A 24,965-nucleotide genomic window follows, 5' to 3' on the forward strand; every position below is an offset into this window, starting at 1 on the left:
CCATTTTAAAGCAATTATACTCCAATAAAGATGTTAAAAAAAAAAGACATGATCTCAACAGATGCAGAAAGAGCATTCAACAAAATTTAACAACCTTTAATGATAAAAACTCTCAACAAATTAGGCAAGAAGGAATGTACTTCAACATAATAAAGGCCATATATGTCAAGCTCACAGCTAACATCATACTCAATTGTGAAAAGCTCTTCCTCTAAGATAAGGAACAAGACAAGGATGCCAACTCTCACCACATCTATTCAACACAGTACTGGAAGTCCTAGCCAGAGATGTTAGGTAAGAAAAATAAATAAAAGGCATCCAAATAAGAAAGGAGGAAGTAAAACTGTCTTTGCAGATGACATGGTCTTATATATAGAAACCCTAAAGACTCCACCAAAAACCTGTTAAAAAAAATGAATTCAGTAACGCTACAGAATAAAAAATCAAAATACAAAAATCAGTTGCATTTTGTTACACTAACAACTAGCTGAAAAAGGAATTAAAGTCTCATTTACAATAACATCAAAAAGAATAATACACTTGGGAATAAATTTAACCGAGGTGAAAAATCTGTTCAATGAAAACTATAAGAGATTGATGAAAGATATGAAAAAGACAAAAGTAAATGGGAAGATTTCCCACATTCATGGATTGGAAGAGTTAATATTGTTTAAATGTCCATACTACACAAAGTGATCTACAGATTCAATGCAATCTCTATCAAAATTCCAGTGGCATTTTCCCCAGAAATAGAGAAAATCCTAAAATTTGTATGGAACCACAAAAATACCATGAATAGCCAAAATAATCTTGAGAAAGATGAACAAAGCTGGAAGCATCACACTTCCTGATTTCAAACTATACTGCAAAACTATAGTAATCAAAATACTATGATATTGGGATAAAAACAGATACATAGAACAATGGAACTGAATAGAAAACCCAGAATTAAACCCACACCCATAGATTCGGCCAACTAATCTATGACAAGGGTGCCAAGAATACACAATGGGGCTAGTCTCTTCAACAAATAATGCTAGGAAAACTGGATTTCCACATGCAAAAGAATGCAGTTGGACACTTTTATTTTGCCATATTCAAAAAATCAAATGGATTAACAACTTAAACCTTAGACCTGAAACTGCAAAATTCCTATGAGAAAATAGAAGAAGCTTCTTGACCCTGGTCTTGGCAGTTTTTTGGATATGACGCTAAATGCACAGGCAACAAAAGCTATAACAAGTGGGACTACCTCAAACTAAAAAGTTTCTGTGCAGCAAAGGAAACAATAAACAAAAGGCAGCCTATGAAGTGGGAGAAAATATTTGCAAACTATATATCTGATAAGGGGTTAAAATCCAAAATCCATAAAGAACTCATACAACTCAATACCAAAAAAAAAATCATCCTGATTAAAAAATGGGCAAAGGACCTGAATACACATTTTTCTAAAGAAATACAAATGACCAACAGGTATATGTAAAAATCACTAATCATCAAGGAAATAACAAACCGAAACTGCAATGTGATATCACCTCATGACTGTTAGGATGGCTATTATCAAGAAGACAAGAAATAACAAATGTTGGTGAGGGTTTGGAGAAAGGAGCCCTGTTGGTGGGAATGTAAGTTGGTACAGCCATTATGGAAAACAGCATGGAGGTTCCTCAAAAAATTAAAAATAGAGCTACTAGATGATCCAGTAATCCTACTACTGGCTATATATTGAAAGGAAATGAAATCAGTATCTTGAAGAGATATCTGCACTCCCATGTTCATAGCAGGATTATTCACGAAAGTGAAGATATGAAATAAGCCAAACAAAGAAACATGTATGATCTCTTATAAGTGCAATTTTTAAAAGTCGAACTTACAGAACCAGAGGGTAGAATGGTGGTTACCAGGGGCTGGGGTGGGGAGGAGGATGGGTGGATGTCAGTCAGAGTATACAAACTTTTAGTTTTAAAATCAATAAGTCCTGGAGATCTAATGTATAGCATGATTATAGTTTATAGATTATAGTTAATATATTGTATACTTGAAATTTGCTTAGAGAATAAGAGTTCTTATCACACTAAAAACAAAACATGTAACCGTGTGAGGTGATGGATATGTTAATTAGTTTGATTGTGGTAGACATTTCACAATTTATTCATATATCAAAACATCACATTGTACCTTAAATATATACAATTTTAATTTCTCCATTGTACCTCAATAAAGCTGGGGAGAAAAGAGAACCTAAAAACTATTACTTAACAAAAAAATTAAGCAAGCTGGCTGGGTACTAAATATAATAAAATCAATAGCCTTCATATATTCAAACAATATTTACTTAGAAACTATAGTGAAATAAAATCTCATTCACAATAGACCACAAAAGATAAGCCTAACGAGATGTGCAAGAATTATATGAAGAGAATTTAATATTACTGAGGGATACAAATGCAGATGAGAATAGAAAAAGCATACCACACTCCCAGATAGAACATCATAAGCTACCAATTCCCTAAATTAATTTTTATAAATCCTTATTTTGTTTCTGTATAAATATCTAAATCTCTACAACTGAACGAGCTCTTAATACATAAAAAGCTCCCATTTATCAAAACAAGCAAACAAAACCAAGCAGCCCAATGAAAAATGGGCAAAAATTATAGAATGACACTGATTCATTCTTTCTCTCAATCAGTATGTATTGAGTGCTCACATACACCAGGTCCTGTTCTAGGTGCTGGGAACACAGCAGTGGACAAGAGTCCCTGTCCACAGAGCATTCACATTTGAAGAGGGAGGGAGACAGGCAATAACCAAACAATATTCAGGTAATAATTGTGCTATGAAGAAAACTGAGCCGCGGAGCAACTAAGCCCGCGTGCTACAACTACTGAAGCCTGCGCGCCTAGAGCCCGTGCTCCGGCAACAAGAGAAGCCACCGCAGTGAGAAGCCCGCGCACCACAACGAAGAAGAGTTGCCCCCACTCACCGCAACTAGGGAAAGCCCACGCACAGCAACGAAGACCCAACGCAGCCAAAAATGAATGAATAAATAAAAAATTAATTAAAAAAAGAATAAACTGAGTAGGAAGAGGGGATAGAGAGTGTTCTGTGAGGAGGGAGCAGTGCTGTTTATTTACAGGATGATTAGAGGTTTCTAAGAGGAGGTGGCTTATGAGAAAGACCCTAATAAAGTTTGGAGCTCCCAATGCAAACGTCAGGGCAACAGCAAGTTCCAAGGCAAGAGCATGTGCATCGTGTTTAAGGAGAGCACAGAAGCTTGTGTGGCTGAATTAAGAGTGAATGAGGGTCAGAATGAGGGTAGGAGAAGTAACAGATGTAGCTACAGCTCTGGACAGGGAAGGCCCTAGAGTAAACTTTAGAAAGGGTTTGGGCTTTTAAGTATGATGGAATCCATTGGGAGGTTTTGAACAGGGACAAAACACATTTATGTTGTAAAAAAATAATATGGGGAAGATGGAATGAAGAAGGGCAAGAGCAGAGGCAAGTTTTGTCCATATGAGAGGTGAAAAACGGTTCCTTAGTTTAAACTTGCATTTTCTCATGAGTGCAGTCGCAAACCTTTTGTATATTTCAGAGTTACCTGTATTGTATGAAAACACCAATGTTCACTGAACTGTTGGCGATGTGGGCAGATCTAATACATTGCTCATGGGAACATTAATTGGTACAATTGAGGAGAACAATTTGGCAATATCTTTCTAAATGAAAAATGGATATACATTTTTAGCAAGTCTTTTCAAGGTACTTATCTTACAGATATATTTGCACATGAGTGAAATTACATACGTAAAAGGGTATAAATGGTAGTATTATTGTTAACAGTATAAGAGTGGAAACAATCTAAGTGTCTATTAATAGGGAACTGGTCATAAAACTTATGGTACATCCACGCAATGGCGTACTATATAGTAAATGAATAAAACATAAAAAGGGACAGCTTTATATATGCTGATGGAACAATCTCCAGGCAAATTGAGGGGAAAAGGCAAAAAGGCATGACAATGTGTATAGTATGCTGCTATTTATCATCTAATGTATTTGCAAATGTATAGATTACCTCTGAAAGAATTTACAAGTATACCTTGGAGATACTATGGGTTTGGTTCTAGACCACTGCAATAAAGCAAGTCACATGAATTTTTTGGTTTCCCAGTGCATATAAAAGTTATGTTTAGGGAATTCTTTGGCTATCCAGTGGTTAGGTAGGACTTGGCGCTTTCACTGCTGGGGCCCGGGTTCAATCCCTGGTTGGGGAACTAAGATAGTACAGGCCGTGCGGTGTGGCCAAAAAAAAAAAAAAGTTATGTTTACATTGTATTATAGTCTATTAAGTGTACAATACCATTATGTCTAAACAATGTACATACACCTAAATTAAAAATACTTTATTGCTAAAAAATGCTAATCATCACCTGAGCCTTCTTTTAGCAATAGTAACATCCAAGATCACTGATCACAAGTCACCCTAACAAATATAATAATGAAAAAGTTTGAAATATTTCGAGAGTTACCAAAATGTGACACAGAGACACGAAGTGAGCAAATGCTGTTGGAGAAGTGGCGCCAATGAATTTGCTTGACACAGGGCTGCCACATCTTCAGTTTGTTAAAGAAAACGTGCAGTATCTGCGAAGTGCAGTAAGGTGAAATGCAGTAAAGTGAGGTATGTCTGTATAATCAATTGGGACTGTAGTTGCCTCTAGGAAAGGGAGAAGGGGGATCAGGGGATAAAGGAGAGTTGCACAATATACATCATGGTACATATGGATTTTCTACATATTCATGTTTTAATTATGAAAAATGTTTTAACCTGAAAGAAAAAGATTATGTTACAAAATTTGGCAGGGAGAGGTTTGCAGTAGGTTATTAAAGGACCTAGGGTCCTGCAGAAGATAAAAGAGAAAGGTAAAGGGTGACTTAACCTTCAAAGATGGCCTTACTTTATATTTCTTAAATAAAAACTGTGCAATTCTAGAATTGTGATTAGTGTTTTTTCACCTCAGAAGAAAGTCAAAAGAGATAAAGTTTAAATTGCTGCAAGAGGAATTTTAATTAAATCCTACAAAAAAAATTCTTCCCTAAATGTGTTTCAACATTGGACTAGGCTATTTAGGAAAGTTCTGTTTTTATAGGATACAGATTTATTTACAGGATACAGATTATCTGCCATGAATGGCTTGGGCTTCAATATTCCTGAAAACAAGTGGACTAATGGGACTGGGCTACATCAATTCTGAAAGCGAAAATTTTTTAGCAGTTGAAGAGTTAAAAAATGTTAGTTACAATTTTTACTGCTGTTTACCCCATATCTACCTAATTCTATTTCATTATCTACATCTGCAGATTGCTGCTGCTCTTCCTTAGTATGTCCAGGTAACTCATGTAAACTCTGTGGTTCTAGTACAACCAGAGCTCCAACTGCCCCAGTTAATAACAATAGCTAACACCCATCGACCGAACAGTATGTGCCCGACACTGTTCTAAGCAGTTAGATCTACTAAGGTTTTAATCTTCACATCTATCTTACAGGGTAGGTCCTAAGATTATCCCCATTGTACAGATGGGGAAACTGAGGCACAGGAGGTTGAGTAATTTACCCAAGAACACACTGCTGGTAAGTGGAGAGCAAGGATGTGAACCTGGGCAGTCTGGGCAGCCTTCTGAGTCTGCGCCTTTGGACCACAACACTATACTGTAAAGCAAAGGAGTCTAAGAGGAGAACATGTCTTATTGTGATGGCACTAGCCTTAGCCACCCAGGGTCTGATTCACTTTTTATTTAAGTCAGTATAGACGGTTACTGACTGCAAACAGAATATGCCCTCAACCTAGAACTGTCACCATTTAAAACTCAACTAGAAAGAATCAACACGCAAGGTACAGAAGTTGCCATCTGTTAAAACTCTTAAATGCAACAAGTACACATTTAAGAAAAGATTATACAGATGTAGAAAACAAACTTATGCTTACCAAGGGGGAAAGTGGGGGAAGGATAAATTGGAAGATTGGGATTGTATATACACACTATTATATATAAAATAGATAACTAATAAGAACCTGCTATATAGCACGGGGAACTCAGTACTCTGTAATGACCTATATGGGAATAGATTCTAAAAAAGAGTGGATATATGTATAACTGATTCACTTTGCTGTACAGCAGAAACACAACATTGTAAATCAACTATACTCCAATAAAAATTAATTTTAAAAAAACGACTATACATGTTTGCTGAGATGAACATATCATTCAGATTTTTTTCAGGAACCTAGGAGATGTTCCAAATCCCAACAGAAAGCCACCAATCCTGAGATTAATGAATGTAACAATTTCTAGAATACAGCTTAATAAGATATAAAGTTATAATATGGCAAGGTGTTGGTAACTGGTGAAAAGATACTGAACAAGAAGCATTCATACTGGGACTTCCCTGGTGGGTGAGTGGTTAAGAATCCATCTTCCAATGCAAGGGACGTGGGTTCGATCCCTGGTCAGAGAACGAAAATCCCACATGCCGTGGGGCAACTAAGCCTGAGCGTGGCAACTACTGAGCCTGCGTGCCACAACTAGAGAGAAGCCTGCGCTTCGCAATGAAGAGCCCATGCACTGCAATGAAAAGATCCTGCGTGCTGCAACTAAGACCCGATGCAGCCAAATGAAAAAAATAAAAATAAAAAATTATATAAAAAAAACCAAGCATTCATACTAACTCCTCTTTTTTTTTCTTTGTTTTTTGACTGCGTTTGGGTCTTCGTTGCTGCGCGTCGGCTTTCTTTAGCTGTGGTGAGCGGAGGCTGCTCTTCGTAGCGGTGCACGGGCTTCTCATTGCAGTGGCTTCTCTTGTTGTGAAGCACAGGCTCTAGGCGCACAGGCTTCAGTAGTTGTGGCTCGCAGGCTCTAGAGCACAGGCTCAGTAGTTGTGGCGCATGGGCTTAGTTAACTCCGCGGCATGTGGGATCTTCCCGGACCAGGGCTTGAACCTGTGTCCCCTGCATTGGCAGCTGGATTCTCAACCACTGTGCCACCAGGGAAGTCCCCATACTAACTCCTCTTGATGGTGAGGTTCTTTGAGGGTACAAACCATGTAATGTCCATCATTTTATTAGCTCCTAGGACAGTTCCCAGCATACTAGGTGTTCACTACATATTCGTGGAACTGAACTGGATAACCAAGAAAAGTTACACAGACACATCACAGACTTGGGAATGACTGCACATCAGGCAATATATCAAAATATCATCTGGTGTGGAGATCTTTCTGGTTACACTGTTTTCGTGGTTTTGTGCTTATAGAACAAACTTCTCAGCTACATGTGGTTCCCTCCTTCACAAGGAGGCAACCAGTCCCAGGGGTCACTCCAATTACTTTTCATGTTGTTAGTGAATAAAGTCTCAATTTTGTTTATCAGCCTCTTGTGAAACTCATCAGTGGGAATCAGCCTTCATGGGCCTGATCACCCTTGGGTGAACAGACATACACCTGAACCTGCTTAGATGGGGCCCTGGGAGTGGACCTTTGGGTGCCCACAGAGGTGCAGTCATTTTGAAAAAGCCAGCGGACCTTTCTCCAGTGTTCTAATGGGTTACTGCAGGGGTGTTTGGAAAACCAACTGCACCCCACATTTGCAGGGCTGGGCCCCAGGACTGTGTTCTTACCTCTGTAATCCCTATACAGGTTAGGAAGGACGGTGCTACTGGCCCAGGGGTAGAAATGCTTAAGAAGTTTGATCTCTGAGAAGCGGTAAGGAAAGCTCTTGTGGATAGCTTGACGGAGGTAAAATCTGTTGGAGTTGTGTGCTGAGTAGACTGCAGTCATCAACAGGATAAGGAAGAGTATTTGTACTAGTTTTAGAAGAGAAAATCACAGGTGAGTAGTTAGCTTAGAAATCCTCTATGTTTTTCTTCATTTTTTCCTAAGCTGACCGACTTTTACAGGTCAAAAACAGTCAAAAGTTGGCAATTTGATATGGTTCAACCTAATAATTTCAAACAGATAAGCAAAAGCATTTGGCTCTTAGCAATATCTCTCTATATATCTATAGATATCTACATATATCCTTCCCAGAATTACTCTGCCACTGATCAGAAATTTTACTTAAAAATAAGATACATAAAATCTCACACAAGTGTTGTATTTTAGTTCTTAGGTCTAAATGTCCCCCCAGACCACTCCTTTCATCTCCTCCCCTTCCCCTCCCCAGTTATCTATAGATTGTCTGTGTTCACAAGAAGGGAAGGCATGATAAAAACAGAATTTGTCTTCTTTGGTCCAGAGAATCCAATAACCCAAACACTAGACGTGTTGAACCAGTTACCTTGCACTTACAGGACAGCAGTTTTTTTTTGGCCATGCTGCGTGACATGTGGGATCTTAGTTCCCCCATCAGGGATCGAACCCGTGCCCCCTGCTGTGGAAGCGCGGAGTCCTAACCACTGGACCACCAGGGAATTCCCAGGACATCTATTTTTCAAAGCATATTCATTTTCCCTCCACCATGCGATGTAGATCAAGTTTCATTATTACATTCTGCAGGTAGAGAAAGTGACTTACTGAAACACACAATTAGATCTCAAGATTCCAAGTTCAGGAGTCCTTCCATTCACCTTACAGCCTTGCTTAAGGGAATCCAGAATTTTTTGAGGTGAATATTTTAAAATAGTTTTCCACCCTTCTTCTATATTTTCCATTTAATTCTCATTCCCCCTTTTCTTGATGGGAAATGTGCTGCTGTATCAATAGGTTACCATTTTTTCTCCATACCCAAAATATCTCCTGTCAACTTGAAGAATTTCTTCTCTTTCAAGGTTCTTTCTGGGCGCTTAACTGGACCATTCATAGCTGGGGCTACGCAGATGGGGTTGTTTTCATCTCTTGAACCGGGTAATGATGAAGGACATCTTGCTGTCAAAAATTCAAATATAGGCCAAAAAAGGGTATATTTCATTAAGTAGTTATTCATCAACATTTGTTGAGCATCTTCTATGAGTATCTCCTGTTAAATGTTGAAATAGAGAATAAAGCTCTCTAAGCAGCCCTTCCCAAACTATCATGAAAGACTTAAAAAAAAAATTTCCAATCCATCAGGGACTGATACTTTTGTAAAAATACAGTAAAAACGAATTACTAAGAAAATGACATAGAACAGAGGCCTACAAAATACAAGAACCATTTTGAAAATTAGATTCAATAGGCCTAAAATTAGTCTGCCCAACTGCTCTAAAAGTTTCTAAATGCTTATTCTCAATTTCTGTACTTATCTTGGACTAGAAACACAGTTTTAGTCAGTGGACCACCCGATGGGAGCACTGTTCCAGAGTGGTGGTTCTCAAAGTTTAATGTGCCAGGGGATGACCTGGAATTTTGTTAAAATGCAGTTTCTGGGGTGAGGCCTAAGATTCTGCATATCTGACAGTTCCAGGAGATGCCAGCGCTGCTGGTCTCCAGACCACACTGTAAGCAGAAGAATATAGAGACACGTAAATCAAGACGGAGAGAGAAAGGGAGTTAGACTATGACCTAAAACTTGTCAGCCTGTAAGAACCAAATGCTGAGGGATCACTGAAAAGAAAAACCTCCCTGAGGAATTCAGAGAAGGTGGCCCAGAGGCAGTGACATGTGACATCTGTTTTGAATATTGAGTCAGAAAGAATTCTCTAGATGGACAAGGATAAGGACAAGAAAAAAGTCATTTTAGTAGAGGGAACAGCAATTCAAGAGACGGAGAGATGAAATGAGGGCTAGGAAGGCAGTTATAGTCAGATTACTAACTTTTCAATCTCATAAGGAATAAGATACCAACCCCTTAGCAGCGTGCCCACCACTCAGTTTAAGAAATAAGTGATTGCCAAGATAAAATCCGCTGTGTACCTCTGTGATGGTATCCCTTCTTTCCTTCAGAGAGCTAATCCTCTCCTAAATTTTGGAGTGTATCATCCTATGCATTTCTTCATTAAAAAATATGTCTCTAAGCAAGACATGCATTGTTTTGCATGATTAAAATGGTGTGTTAAAAAAACAAATGGTCGGGCTTCCCTGGTGGTGCAGTGGTTGAGAGTCCGCCTGCCGATGCAGGGAACGCGGGTTCGTGCCCCGGTCCGGGAAGATCCCACGTGCCGCGGAGTGGCTGGGCCCGTGAGCCATGGCCGCTGAGCCTGCGCGTCCGGAGACTGTGCTCCGCAACGGGAGAGGCCACAGCAGTGGGAAGCCCGCATACCACAAAAAGAAAAAACAACAACAACAACAAAACAAATGGTCATGAAGTACCTAGGGGCAGGATGGGAATGAAGACGCAGACGTAGAGAATGGACTTGAGGACACGGGGAGGGGGAAGGGTAAGCTGAGACGAAGTGAGAGAGTAGCACTGACATATATACACTACCAAATGTAAAACAGATAGCTAGTGGGAAGCAGCCGCATAGCACAGGGAGATCAGCTCGGTGCTTTGTGACCACCTAGAGGGGTGGTATAGGGAGGGTGGGAGGGAGGGAGATGCAAGAGGGATGAGATATGGGGATATATGTATAACTGATTCACTTTGTTATAAAGCAGAAACCAACACACCATTGTAAAGCAATTATACTCCAATAAAGATGTTAAAAAAATGTGTTAATTTTTCTGCAGTTTGCTTTTCAGCCATCTTTGTGTTTGTGAGTTTCATCCATGTAATATGAGTGGCTCTAGTCAGTTATTTAGAGGGTAGACTCCCTCAGGTTTGGTGACTGAATGGTGGGTGGGATTTAGGATTATTATGTTTTTAGAGAATGGTGATGCTATTAACTGAAATGAGAAGACAGAGTAAAGAAGTGAATTTGTGGGGCAGGCAAATAATTCTGCTTGGGGCATGTTTAATTTGAGATACCTGCAGGCATTCAGATACAGAGGGTGAGCAGTTGGAATCAGCACTTGGGGCTCAAAGGTAGAAACACTAAGAAGGAATCTAGAATACAGGGAAGAGTAGAAGCATTGAGAGATCTAAGGAGGGATGGATCACAAAGAGTGTTGGTGACGCACTGGTTAGTCTTGGGCTGGGAAGAAGGTGCAACAGCTGGTCAGAGACAAGATCCTGAATGGATAGATTCCTCTGAGCCAGTGAGGTGGCTAGGAGCCCACTGTTCTGATACAATTTGCTATTTGCAAAATTAGATATTAGTTAGAACTACTTGAATTACCCAAGACTGCCAAGATCCTGTTGATGTTCCTTCTCTTTGTGAAGCACAGCATCCTGTTCAGCAGCAGTGAGTGAAACAATGTGAGGAAGATCACCTAGACAGGAAAGTCAGAGAAGAAACTTAATGAGCAGATATTACAGGAACCAAGAAGGTGGCGCTGTTAGGTAAAGGTGAAGGTGGGTATGATTAATACATTTCAGTGACTTGGCCCTTTATTTTTATGGAAAACTTGAGAATTAAGTAAATTCATAATTATTTTTGCATAACCATGAGGATGTGGTTGATATAATGTTAATCTTTGTATTTTTGCTTGTAGTCCTTAATCTGCTTGGCTAGGAAAGTTTAAACTATTAAATGATTTGTGATGATCTGTATAAGGTGTTCACTGACACCTGTTTTTGGAACAACTTTGATGTGCTAGACTGAAGAAGCAATATTTTTGAAAGTGCCAGTTTTGCTGAAGCAGGCATGGAATCTTAGAATTGAGTAAGACCTTAAGCCTCTGTTAGGGGAAACAAGTATCCCCCGCTCCTTAAATTTCCTGGGAGGGGAGGAAAGTGCTCCAGTCCTCAGAGAACAAAGGACAAGAGTAGTATTTCCGGCCCGTTGCCACACACCCCTATTGTGATGTGGCAATTCCAGGTGTGTCTGCTCTGCAGACCTAAAGTCGCCCTCTAGTGGATTGTCTCAAGCATTACATCTGAGGGGAAATTACTAAAAAGTACACTTGGCCATGAGTTCAACCAAACTGCACTTTAGCAATACCGATAGCTAAGCTAACACACTGGTTTCCATCTCCTGTTCCTCTTTTTATACTTTCCAACTTTTAAAAACTTATATACATTTATTATAAAAATTTTCAAAAACAGAGATATTTAAGAAACTTAAAAAATTTGGAATACATCCATTAATCATTTTTGTCTTAATATATCTGGACCAGTTTTCCACATCCTTACATTTTCTATAACATTTTAAATGGCTGCTCAGTATCCCATTACACAGATATGGCTGTCTTATATTAAGCAATATCCTATTTTTGAACATTTAAATTGTTGCCATTTTATTATTATAAACCACTCTGAATTTTCTCAGAATAGATCCTTAGAAATGAAACTTACTCAGCAAAGGGATGCAGAATTTGAAGGCTTTTACTGTATACTGCCAGATTTTCCTCAACCAGCATTAAGTGCCCATTTTCCCTGGTATCACTGTGTATTATCATTTGTTTTCCTTTGCCATTTTTAAAAGCAAAATTGAATCTTACTGTTCTAAGTTATTTGACCAGTGAAGAGGAACTTTTTACAGTTTTTAGCCATTGTAATAACAAAGGTTTTTAGCTTTAAAAAATGTATTTACACACATTAAAAAAACACTCTTTTTGGTGTATAATTCTACGTGTTGACAAATACACAGAGTATCCACCACTATAATCAAGATACGTTACAGTTTCATCACCCCCAAAAATTCCCTGATGCTGCCCCTTTGTGATCAGCCCTTTTTACTACCTCCATCTCTGGGAACCACTGAAAGATTCTTCATCCAGGTAGGTTTTGCTTTTTGCAGAATGTCATATAAATGGAATCATAAAGTATGCTTTTGGAACTGGCTTCTTTCACTTACAATAATACATCTGAGATTCATCCATGTCACTACATGTACCAGTAGTTTGTTCTTTTTCATTGCTGAGTAGTCTACTGTATGGATGTACCACAGCTTATCCATTCATCAGCTGATGGGCATTTGGGTTGGTTCCATCCTTGGCAATTATTATAATTATAATTATTATTATTGGCCACACCATGTGGCATGTGGGATCTTAGTTCCCTGACCAGGGATCAAACCCGTACCCCCTGCAGTGGAAGCGCAGAGTCTTAACCACTGGACTGCCAGGGAAGTCCCATCCTTGGCAATTATGAATAAAGGTGCTACAAATATTCACACAATTCTGTGTGAACATAAGTTTTTATTTCTACTTAATTATTTACTTACTTATTTTTGGCTGTGTTGGGTCTTTGTTGAGGCACGTGGGCTTCTCTCTAGTTGTGGCGTGAGGGTTTTCTCTTCTCTAGTTGTGGTGCGCAGGCTACAGGGCACATGAACTCTGTAATTTGCAGCACGCAGGCTCTCTCATTGAGGCGCACGAGCTCAGTAGTTGTGGCACATGGGCTTAGCTGCCCTGCGGCATGTGGGAATCTTAGTTCCCTGACCAAGGACTGAACCCGCGTCCCCTGCATTAGAAGGCAGATTCTTTACCACTGGACCACCAGGGAAGTCCCGGTTTTTATTTCTTTTGGGTAAACAACTGGGAGTGCAATTACTAAGTTATATGGTAACTGTATAACTGTATGAAACTGGTAAACTGCTTTCCAAAGTGGCTATGCCATTTTTTCATTTCTACCACCAATGAATGAGAGTTTCCAGTTACTCTGCGTCCTCACCAGCATTTAGTATTATCGATATTTTAGTCATTCTACTTCAGACAATACTGCAAAGCTACAGTAATCAAAACAGCATGGTATTGGCACAAAAACAGACATATGGCTTAATAGAACAGAATAGAGAGCACAGAAATAAACCCACACACCTATGGTCGATTAATCTCTCACAAAGGTGGCAAGAATATCCAATGGAGAAAAGACAGTCTCTTCAGCAAGTGGTGCTGGGAAAGTTGGATTGTAGCATGTAAATCAGTGAGTTAGAACACACCCTCACACAAAAATAAGCTCAAAATGGCTTAAAGACTTAAAAATAAAACATGACACCATACAACTCCTAGAAGAGAACATAGACAAAACATTCTCTGACATCAATCATACCAATGTTTTCTTAGGTCACTCTCCCAAGGAAACAGAAATAAAAGCAAAAAAACCCAAAAAACAAATGGGACTTAATCAAACTTATACGCTTTTGCACAGCAAAGGAAACCATAAATCAAATGAAAAGACAATCTACGGATTGGGAGAAAATATTTGCAAATGATACAACTGACAAGGGCTTAATTTCCAAAATACACAAGCAGCTCATACAACTCAATAACAAAAAAACAAACAATGCAATCAAAAACTGGGCAGAAGACCTTAATAGACATTTCTCCAAAAAGACATACAGATGGCCAACAGGCACATGAAAAGATGCTCATCACTGTTAATTATTAGAGAAATACAAATCAAAACTACAATGAGGTATCACCTCACACTGCTCAGAATGGCCATCATTAAAAAGTCTACAAATAACAAATGCTCTAGAGGGTGTGGAGAAAAGGGAACCCTCCTACCCTTGGTGGGAATGTAAATTGGTGCAGCCACTATGGAAAACAGTATGGAGGTTCCTCAAAAAACTAAAAATAGAGTTGCCATATGATCCAGCAATCCCACTCCTAAGCATATATCCGGACAAAACTGTAATTTGAAAAGATACATGCACCCCTATGTCATAGGGGTGTCACTATTTACAACAGCCAAGAAATGGAAACAACCTAAATGTCCATCAACAGATGAATGGATAAAGAAGATGTGGTACATATATACCACGGAATGCTACTTAGCCATAAAAAAGAATGAATGCCATTTGCAGCAACATGGAAGGACCTACAGATTATGATACTAAGTGAAGTAAATAAGAAAGAGAAAGACAAATACCATTATATCACTTATATGTGGAATCTAAAAAATAATACAAATGAACTTATCTGCAAAATGTAAACAGACTCAGAAAACAAACTTATGGTTACCAAAGGGGAAAGGAGGTGGGGAAGGGATAAATTAGGACTTTGGGATTAGTAGATACAAACTACTATATAAAAAATAAACAATAAGGTCCTACTGTATAGCACAGGGATATTCAGTATTCCCTAATAAACCATAATGGAAAAGAATACGAATACTTATAACTCAATCGTTTGCTGTACACCAGAAACTAACACAACATTGTAAATCAACTACATTTCAATAAAAAAGGTATCTTTCATACAGCAAAATGTTTAATTTTGATGAAGTCCAATTTACCTATTTTTTTCTTTCCTGGATTGTGTTTTTGGTAATGTATGTATATAAGAACTCTTTGCCTAGCCTAAGGTTTCGAAGATTTTCACCTATGTTTCCTTCTAAAAGGTTTGTAATTTTACCTTTGAGTATATGATCCACTGAGTTACTATTTTTTTAAATATTTATTTTGTTTATTCATTTGTTTGGCTGCACCAGGTCTTAGTTGTGGCACACGGGATATTTAATTGCAGCATGTGGGCTTCGTAGCTGCGGCATGTGAACTCTTAGTTGCAGCATGTGGGATCTAGTTCCCCGACCAGGGATCGAACCCAGGCCCCCTGCATTGGGAGTGTGGAATCTTAACCACTGGACCACCAGGGAAGTCCCCATTGAGTTATTTTTATCTGACATTTTATTATTAAATTTAAAAAACATACATAAAAATTGGAAAATACAAAAGTTAACTTTTCACCGTATTTGTTTTGCTTCTTTTTCTGAAGCACTTGAAAATAACAGACATGACATTTCACACCTAATTAAAGGTAATTCTCACTTTACATGGTAGTGTGGGATCATACAAATGACCTAGCAAGCTGAAACTGTGCAAAGTGATCTTAATCATCAGTGGGGAAAAATTATGATCATTCTGTGACATTTAAAGATTTGTGTCAAAACATTAAAATCTCTTATTGTTCGTTATAAAGGTACAAGGAAAAATTTAGAAGTAGTAAAACTAATATGTAATTTAAAATATTAGAAACGTTGAGAATTAAAGTTACTTCTTTGTAGAAAGTTTATCAAGAATAATTTGAACAGTGCTGGCCTTCCTCTTGTATAACTTAGGATACGGGGAGAGCATTTTGTCTGTGCCTTTGGTGAACTGTCATACTGTTCTAAGTTGGCATTGGCTTTCAGCATCTTATCCTTTATGCTTTCAATGCTGTGATATATCTCTGAGAGTCACTTTAATGTTAGTTTTTTGCCAGTGTTACTTCCTTTGGGACACCATCATCCTTTTCTTCATAACCAATTTCTACATTTATGTTGGTAAGTTTGACTTTACTAAGTTCACCTGGCTGCGTATCTACAGTTTCTTGAACACAGGCCACCTTCCCATGGTCAGCGGCTTCTTGTATAACTCCATTTACATTCTATTCAAATTTCACTTTCAGTGTTATTTTGTTAATTTGCTGCATTTTCATCTCTGTTGGCCAAGGTCCTCTTTCAATTATCCATTTCATGGTAAATGTCACAGAGTTTATGACTGGGAGACAAAGAAATAACACAACTACACAATTTGCTGTCTGTACATAAACAGGATCACAGGTAACCAATCACCCAGACTTTGAGAAGTGACACGATTGATCACTGATCATGATGTGCACCTGTTAATTTATGTAGTGAATTATGGCCATTAGAGATGGGCTGCTTCCCGTCTGGGCTCAGGATGGGGAAGGCTCTGGCTGCGTCCCTTAGGAACAGAAGTTGAAGGAATAATCTCATAGCCAACAGCTGAGAGACAGGTTTAGGAAGATTACAGGTGATAAAGAAAGCCTGGTGCTATGCATTACCTGGATGGCCCTTGCTCTGTGGGAAGAATATGCATTTCCAGCAGTTCCTGGAGTTCTTGCAGTTGGCTGACTGCATCTAGGAAGTCACAAGGCTGATGGGCCTGGGCGGGACCCAGTGTGCCTAAGTGAGATTGAAGCCTCCGCAGAACTCTGAGCAGGTAACTGTGGAAATGATGGTGGTTTTCAGGAACCACTGAAAGTACATTCCAGGTTGACACTTGGACAAGTAGAAGATTTCAATAAATAGTAATATGGGCTAAAGGGCTAGAAGCAGTTGGTACTTTATGCAATCACTCACAGTTTATATACCATGATAACTGAGATTTTTTTTTTTTTTTTTGCTATACAGTAGGTTCTTGTTGGTTATCCATTTAATTAATTATTTTTATTTTTATTTTTGGCCGCATTGGGTCTTCATCGCTGCATGCAGGTTTCTCTAGTTGTCGCGATCAGGGGCTACTCTTCGTTGCGGTGTGCGGTCTTCTCATTGCGGTGGCTTCTCTTGTTGCAGAGCTCGGGCTCTAGGTCGTGGGCTCAGTAGTTGTGGCTTGTTGGCCCTAGAGTGCAGGCTCAGTAGTTGTGGCACGAGAGCTTAGTTGCTCGGTGGCATGTGGGATCTTCCCGAACTGGGATCGAACCCGTGTCCCCTGCACTGGCAGGCGGATTCTTAACCACTGTACCACCAGGGAAGTCCTGGTAACTGAGATTTGAACTGTGTTGCTGGGAAACTGGTGTTTTTCAACTGAACCAGAGTAAATGAAATTCATGTACAAACAAACAGTGGAAGGCAAGGGCTTCCTGTTTTCAAGCATGTGTCTCCTAAAAATCAGGCTATTTTCATATAATTATCACACTTAAGGAAATGATCAATAATTTCCTAGTATACTATCTGACCCATATTAAAAATGGCTCATTTATTCAAAGGATCTAGAACAGCGCTCACCCATTAATTTTTCTCTCGTGATATTGACTTTTCAGAGGAACTAGGTTTGCATTCATAGTGATACTACTTGAAGTGTGACCCACAGATCAGCAGCAGCATCACCTAGGAAACTGTTAGGAATGCAGAATCTTGGGCCCTGTTCCAGAACTACTGTCCTCCATTTCAGTGTGTCTTTTTTTTTTTTTTTTTTTGCGGTACTCGGGCCTCTCGCTGTTGCGGCCTCTCCCGTTGTGGAGCACAGGCTCCGGACGCACAGGCTCAGCGGCCATGGCTCACGGGCCCAGCCGCTCCGCAGCATGTGGGATCCTCCCAGACCGGGGCACGAACCTGTGTCCCCTGCATCGGCAGGCGGACTCTCAACCATTGCGCCACCATGGAAGCCCTCAGTGTGTCTTTTTAAGTTAACTATGCCTGGAACTAGTTGAGGCCTGTCAATAAATTCAGTATTTCTTTGCAACAGTGGAATTTTTTCATGTTTTATTATTACCACTCATCTTAACTGCATGTTAAGTCCCCTGGATCTACTGTTTAAGTCTCTTTTTCTTTATACTTTCAATATTTTTATATACATATCTTATGTTTTGCATTTTAGTTTGATCTTCCTGATCCATTAATTTGAGTCTCAATAATGACATCTTTTTTTATACATATATATATTTTTCTTATTATTTTGGCTGCATCAGATCTTAATGTGGGATCTTCGTTGAGGCATGTGGGATCTTTCATTTGCAGCGCAGGCTCTTTGTTGTGGCCCTTGGGCTTCTTTCTAGTTGTGGAGTGCAGATTTTCTCTCTCTAGTTGTGGCCAATGGGATCCAGAGTGCATGGGCTCTGTAGTTTGCAGCACACAGGCTCTCTAGTTGAGGTGCGCAGCCTCAGTAGTTGTGGCATGCGGGCTTAGTTGCCCCATGCGTGGCATGTGGGATCTTAGTTCCCCAGTAAGGGATTGAACCCATGTTCCCTGCATTGGAAGGCAGATTCTTTACCACTGGACCATCAGGGAAGTCCCCAATAATGACATCTTCAATTCAACTTCTGAATTTTTAAAATCTGTAAATGTTTTTCATTTCCTAAAAGCCTTTGTCTGTGTGTCTGATGTAATGGAATCTCCTTAAGAGCTCTTGCTATTTTTTGGTTTGTCTCTTCCAGCAGTTCTTTTTATTTAAGGTGTACCTACTCCTTGTACTCTGTTCCTCTTCTAGGATCAGTGGGTCTCAAATGGGGCTGCACAATGGAATCACCTGGGAAGCTTTTGACATGTTGGGCCTTGGATCCCATCTCCAGGGATTACACTTTGATTGGTCTGGAGAGAGGCCTGGGCACCAAGAGTTTTAAAAGTTCCCCAAGTGTGCTTGTAGGTTCTTAAAGCAGAAGTAATCCTGTCACCAAAATCCAGAATGTTGGAAACTCTGTAGGACAAACAACTTGGTTTCTTCAATACATATATTGTAAGAAAAATAGCAGGAATAGAGAGTGACAGAAAGAGAAAGAAGGAGGGAGAATCTATAGATTAAATATTAAAAATACTTGAGACAAACTCATTGCAACACATGGACCTTATTTAGATTTGAACAAAACAACTATAAATACTTATAAGACAACTGGGAAAATGTGAACAGACTGGATTTTAAAAATTAGTAAAATACACATAACAAAAAACTTACCATCTTTTTAAATAATTAATTAATTAATTAATTTTTCACTGTGTTGGGTCTTCATTGCTGTGCGTGGGCTTTCTCTAGTTGCAGTGAGTGGGGGCTACTCTTCATTGTGGTGTGCAGGCTTCTCATTGCTGTGGCTTCTCTTGTTGTGGAGCATGGGCTCTAGGTGTGCGGGCTTCAGTTGTTGTGGCACGGGGGCTCAGTAGTTGTGGCTCGTGGGCTCTAAAGCACAGGCTCAGTAGTTGTGGCGCAGGGCTTACTTGCTCCGCGACATGTAGGATCTTCCCGGACCAGGGCTCGAACTCGTGTCCCCTGCATTGGCAGGCGGATTCTTAACCACTGTTCCACCAGGGAAGGGAAGATTTTTAAAAGGTAAATTTTCTGTTTTTTTTTTTTTTTTTTAACGTAGTTTAGTGTTGGTTTTTCACTTGTCCCTCTTAACTTCCCAATCCTTTTTTGCTAAACTTCTACTAGTCCATCAGTTCTAGTTAGTTTTTTCTGTGACTACTGCACACATACCCCTAACAAATTTCACTCTGCCAATTTCCGTTTTGTTTTTTTGTTTTTGTCAAGTTGTAAGAATCATTAGACACCCTGGACTGACACCCACAGACCTCGGTTTCCCAAGCTTCCTGCAACTACAATGTTTCCTCCCATGCCAGTGTCACTGTTTCTCACGTACCTTTACTGGTGATGAAGATGTTCTGAAGCAATGATAATATCGAAATAATCCAGCTGGTGGCTTGGTCTTTGTTCAGTTCCAGGTTATAAAGTGCTGCAAAAAAGGCTGAGGCCAGGCTAGTGACACCAGAAGGAGCCAGCAGAAGTAAGTCAACCATCTGAGCTGGCCATTAGAGATGGGCTGCTTCCCGTCTGGGCTCAGGATGGGGAAGGCTCTGGCTGCGTCCCTTAGGAACAGAAGTTGAAGGAATAATCTCATAGCCAACAGCTGAGAGACAGGTTTAGGAAGATTACAGGTGATAAAGAAAGCCTGGTGCTATGCATTACCTGGATGGCCCTTGCTCTGTGGGAAGAATACGCATTTCCAGCAGTTCCTGGAGTTCTTGCAGTTGGCTGACTGCATCTAGGAAGTCACAAGGCTGATGGGCCTGGGCGGGACCCAGCGTGCCTAAGTGAGATTGAAGCTTCCGCAGAACTCTGAGCAGGTAACTGTGGAAATGATGGTGGTTTTCAGGAACCACTGAAAGTACATTCCAGGTTGACACTTGGACAAGTGGAAGATTTCAATAAATAGTAATTCCTGGTAGAAATTAGCAACTCATTAACTGATGATGAGGTTAAATTTTCCCAGTCACTGGAGACTGGACCCAACACCTGCAGAGTTATTGTCTTCTCTGAGCACGCTGGTGAATTCACAGCAACTTGTACAATTCTATACTTTGATACAGAATCGAAAAACTTGTAAAGTTAATTGCACTTTTTCATCAGAACTGCAGTACATGTAAACTCTAAGTGCTCAGAAGGCCCAAACTATATTCAAGAATCCATAAATCGCATAATCTCATCATTCCATAGAAGAAAAAGAAGGACAAGTTTCAATAGCCCCCGACAAAGTAGATGAAATATGGGGGTCTGAGGCAGAGGACATTTTTTGTGGGTTTTCCTTAATCCTTTACTTTGTAAGACCAGATATATTGTCTAAGAAGCCATCAGAGGGATCTAAGCTATCAGCTCCATACTGGAAGTTTAAGGAAATTAAAACAAGCAGAAGGTCATACCATGCCTGTTGGTTATGCTGAGAGGTAAGAATACGAAAGTAAGAGAGTGGGAGGCTGATAAAAGATTAGATATGGAAACTTAATGAACTTTACCATTTGCCCAGTAGGGTTCTGCCCGCTGGTGACGGCCTTGACCCTCTAAGTAACAACAGACGAGGCTGGATAAGAGCTTCACCAGCTGGTTAATGTTGTAAGAAAAGAAAGAACTCCATGAAGACTGTTCGCACTCAGAGTAGGTACGTATTTCTTCTGAGTAGGAATCCCACAGTTTCCTTTAATTCCTGAATGTAGAACCAAGATGAGAAAAGTTAGTTTTACATGAAACCCAGGACCGGTAGCAATTACAGATGGTAAGAAGGCTGTTTCTTCTGGGCATATGCTTAGTGTAAAGAACCTCAGTTTTTCACTTTCTCTCCTTTTTCAGAAAGAAGTCACCTTACAGTAGCTTCAGAACTAGTTTTATGAGAGAATCTAGGATGAAAGAAGAAGAGACCGTTTGATCAAACGTTGAAAACTAAAACACCTCCAGAGTAGCACATTCTGCACACTCATCAGTGCTCACATCACTCCATAATGAAGAGAAAAAACCAGAGGCACAGTGATGACTCGGGGGACAGGAATTAGAGAAAAACTATTAAGTTTAACAGGACCTCAGGAGCCTTGCAGGAGATCCTCTCTACTGACTTCTTCCACTACATGGGGGAGGGAGCATGACGTTTACCTGTAAAATTTGATACCAAGCTTACCTCATCTATCTCTGTGAGAGAGACAGAGGCTCAAAAGAAGCATCTGAGAGGCAGGAGGCCTGGATGGGAGGAAAGAGAGGTAGAGGTTCCTGTGGTTGAATCAACAGGAAAAGCCGCCCAATCCCAAGACTGATGGGGAAAAGGATGACAGCAGTTGGGATGCTGACGAGCAGTTCAGACCAGGTCACAGCAAATGGGCCCTGAAAGAAAAGCAGGACGTACAGCCCTCATCCTCAACAGTTAAAATCATCTCCAAGGCATTCCTCTCCCAGGTTTAAGTATTTATTTAGCAATTTAACTATGATTATCTAAGGATAACAAGTTATCATGGCAGTAAAGATCCTGATCATGTGTTAATAAAAGAGATTTGTGGGAAAATGTGTAATGTTAGAATAAATGATTATTCTCCTTTAAGAGTGGAATTAAATGAGTATATTCTAATGTGAGGGCAGCAGAGGAAAAATGAAGGCACATACTCATTCTGTTTCTAACTTTGGAAGGAAGGAGAGTGGAGTAATCAAAGGACTACGTGCCACAAACAGCACACATCAGGGCTCACCCACAGCGTGCTCATGTCTCTTGGTGGTGGTGCCGTTCATCTTTTAGAACGTGACATAGGTGACCATGTTGCAGAGAAGGAGGGTCATGCAGCAGGTGAGCCGCTGGACTCTTGTAAACTGGGTCCAGGGATGTCAAGTTGTGACTGAGAGCCACAGACAATCCTGGGTGAGATTTTCTACAATCATGGAGGAGAACAGGTGTCTAACAAGATAAATTAGAACAGGAAAGGCAGGAGATTTCATTCTGAAAGTGCCCTAGTCTAGAATGTGGTTTGCCTGGCAGCTAGCTGCACAGCAACAACTCGGCCACTGTTCAGCACCTCCGTGAAGAAGCTTTCAGGCGACTTGATGATACGATTTTTTTGTTATTTTGGGGTAAAAGGTTTTTGAAGATAAGGGTAATTTTATTGCATGAGATTTTAAAAACAAAGCTTGTTTTAGCTTTATCAGAGTTTCGATAAATCTTTTACTCTTAGAAAGTTTGCATTAAGCTTCCAGTCAAGATAGTTTGGTAAATTCATACTTGGAGCACCTTCTCTACTCCAAAAGGAACTATAAATAGGATATAAAAAGAAAGAACCCAAAACACTGGCTGGGCTTAAAAACACAATAAAAGTCTCTGAGAAAGAGGACTGGAATGAGAAACAAGATGGTAGGTGGGGAAGAAGCCACAGGATTCTGCGCTCCAGGTCTGGAAGAAGGCATACACAGGTCAAAGTCGGATTCCCATAGAGTAACTGGAACTGAAAGTGATTCATGGAGTGGGGAAAGGGAGAGTAAAGCCAACTTCACTGCCTGAAGCCAGGGTTGAGGCTGGAGCTCGTGGAAGAATTCTGCAGAACAGAAAACTGCCACAGGGCCACACATTTATAAGTAGGGAGGTGGGTGAGAGTGGACAGCCCCACGGCCAGGAACTGAGCCAAGAGATCCACTGGCTCATGACAAGACGTGCAACAGATCTGGTTTCTTTAATTTCACGGAGGAACAGGAGCTCCAAAATGGTATAATAGAATAAGACCTAGTTCTAGATTAGTGATGTGAAGGGTTGGATGAAAACATCAAAAAAGTACGAGTCAGGGATGTGTGGAGAAAAGAGAGAGAGAGGTTGAGATTTAAAAATGAAACCAACCTACACCCCCAAATTCCTAAACACATGAAGAAATCTAATGCTAAGAAAGGCAGCCAACACAGTCAGTAATTCAGGCCAGAAGAAATTAATTTCATGGGACAGTCTGACAAAGACTTTAAGTATTTCAGGTTGCTCAAAGATACAAGGAATAATGTTCACTTTAAAATAATAAAAAAATTATGAAAAACAGGAATAAATTAGAACTCTTGACACTGAAAAATATGGTCCTCAAAACAAAAAAATTAGGAGAAAGGGACCTGGTTAAAGAGAAAATTAGTGAACCAAAAGGTAGTATGAAAGAATTCACCCAGAACACATCACAGAGAGACAAAAAAGATATGCACGCAAGAGCGGCTTAAAAACGTGGAGGATAGTTTCAGAGGCTCCAGCATAGAGTAAAGCAATGCCAGAGGAGCAATATTTTCAGAAGTAACATCTGAGAATTTCTGCGAATTTAAGACATGATTCTGTATATCAACACTACATTTTATGTTACGTGTATTTTACCACAACAAAAAAAATTTTAAGTACATTCTGAGTACTAAACAGTATAAACAGTGAATCTACAGTGAAAAGAATTATGGTAAAATTTGGAACATCAAGGATAAAGAGAAAATATTAAAAAGAGAAAAGACAACATACTTTAGAAGAATAACAGTTAGACTGACAGAACAGAGGCAGTGTTGGAAGGCAATTCTCTATGAATGCTTCCCATTTAGGCATTAATGAAAACTTTGCTCCTGGACTGTCTTTTCAAGTATCTTTGTATAAGCAGACAGCCCTGAAAACAGACAGTCAGGAACTCTCTTGGGAGCCAACTTATTTGCATTTCCAGATTGTAAAGATAGAGACATCCTACTCCCCAGAGACATTCTAGGGTCATAAAGATAGAAATGCCCTCTTCTCACCCCTTGAGAGATTTCTCTACATTCCAGGCTAATGAAGATAATGTCTCATTCTACAGGGAAGGATAGGCAGGTTTTCTGGCAGCTGGTATATCAGATCAGAGTCTCCTAACCTTGAGGTTCCTCTTTTGTGATGCACCTCCATTGCATGTGCAGCTAACACCTGGCTCTCATTACATCACCCTGTTGAATCTGGGAACTGACACAAAATATTGCTCTGGTTGCTACTACTGCTGTAAGTAGTAAATTGTCTAAATCCATTTGGGTCAGTGGAAACGGTGGAGTAAAGACCTCTGAAAATTCCTCCATAAAAGCAATGATAAAACTTCTCTTAAAAAGCCAGAATCAGGGCTTCCCTGGTGGCGCAGTGGTTGAGAGTCCGCCTGCCGATCCAGGGCATGCGGGTTCGTGCCCCGGTCTGGGAAGATCCCACATGCCGCGGAGCGGCTGAGCCTGCGCGTCCGGAGCCTGTGCTCCGCAACGAGAGAGGCCATAACAGTGAGGCCCGGGTACCGCAAACAAACAAAAAAGCCAGAATC

General features: G+C 40.0%; 1 protein-coding gene across 1 annotated transcript in view; it reads right to left on the bottom strand.

Annotated features, from left to right (window-relative positions):
• Nucleotides 1–24,965, bottom strand: part of PKD1L3 (polycystin 1 like 3, transient receptor potential channel interacting) — a 60,575-nt gene that overhangs the window by 4,135 nt on the left and 31,475 nt on the right. The window contains 16 exon segments of the mRNA XM_079907891.1: nt 5,324–5,439; nt 7,678–7,863; nt 8,783–8,923; nt 11,191–11,284; nt 20,030–20,039; nt 20,041–20,158; nt 20,161–20,243; nt 20,356–20,517; nt 21,180–21,240; nt 21,243–21,319; nt 21,321–21,367; nt 21,833–21,853; nt 21,856–22,032; nt 22,396–22,434; nt 22,438–22,524; nt 22,528–22,594. Of these exon segments, the coding sequence (XP_079764017.1) occupies nt 5,324–5,439; nt 7,678–7,863; nt 8,783–8,923; nt 11,191–11,284; nt 20,030–20,039; nt 20,041–20,158; nt 20,161–20,243; nt 20,356–20,517; nt 21,180–21,240; nt 21,243–21,319; nt 21,321–21,367; nt 21,833–21,853; nt 21,856–22,032; nt 22,396–22,434; nt 22,438–22,524; nt 22,528–22,594 (1,486 nt within the window).

Source organism: Stenella coeruleoalba, assembly GCF_951394435.1.
Source record: "Stenella coeruleoalba genome assembly, chromosome: 20".
NCBI classification, from domain to species: Eukaryota; Metazoa; Chordata; class Mammalia; order Artiodactyla; family Delphinidae; genus Stenella; species Stenella coeruleoalba.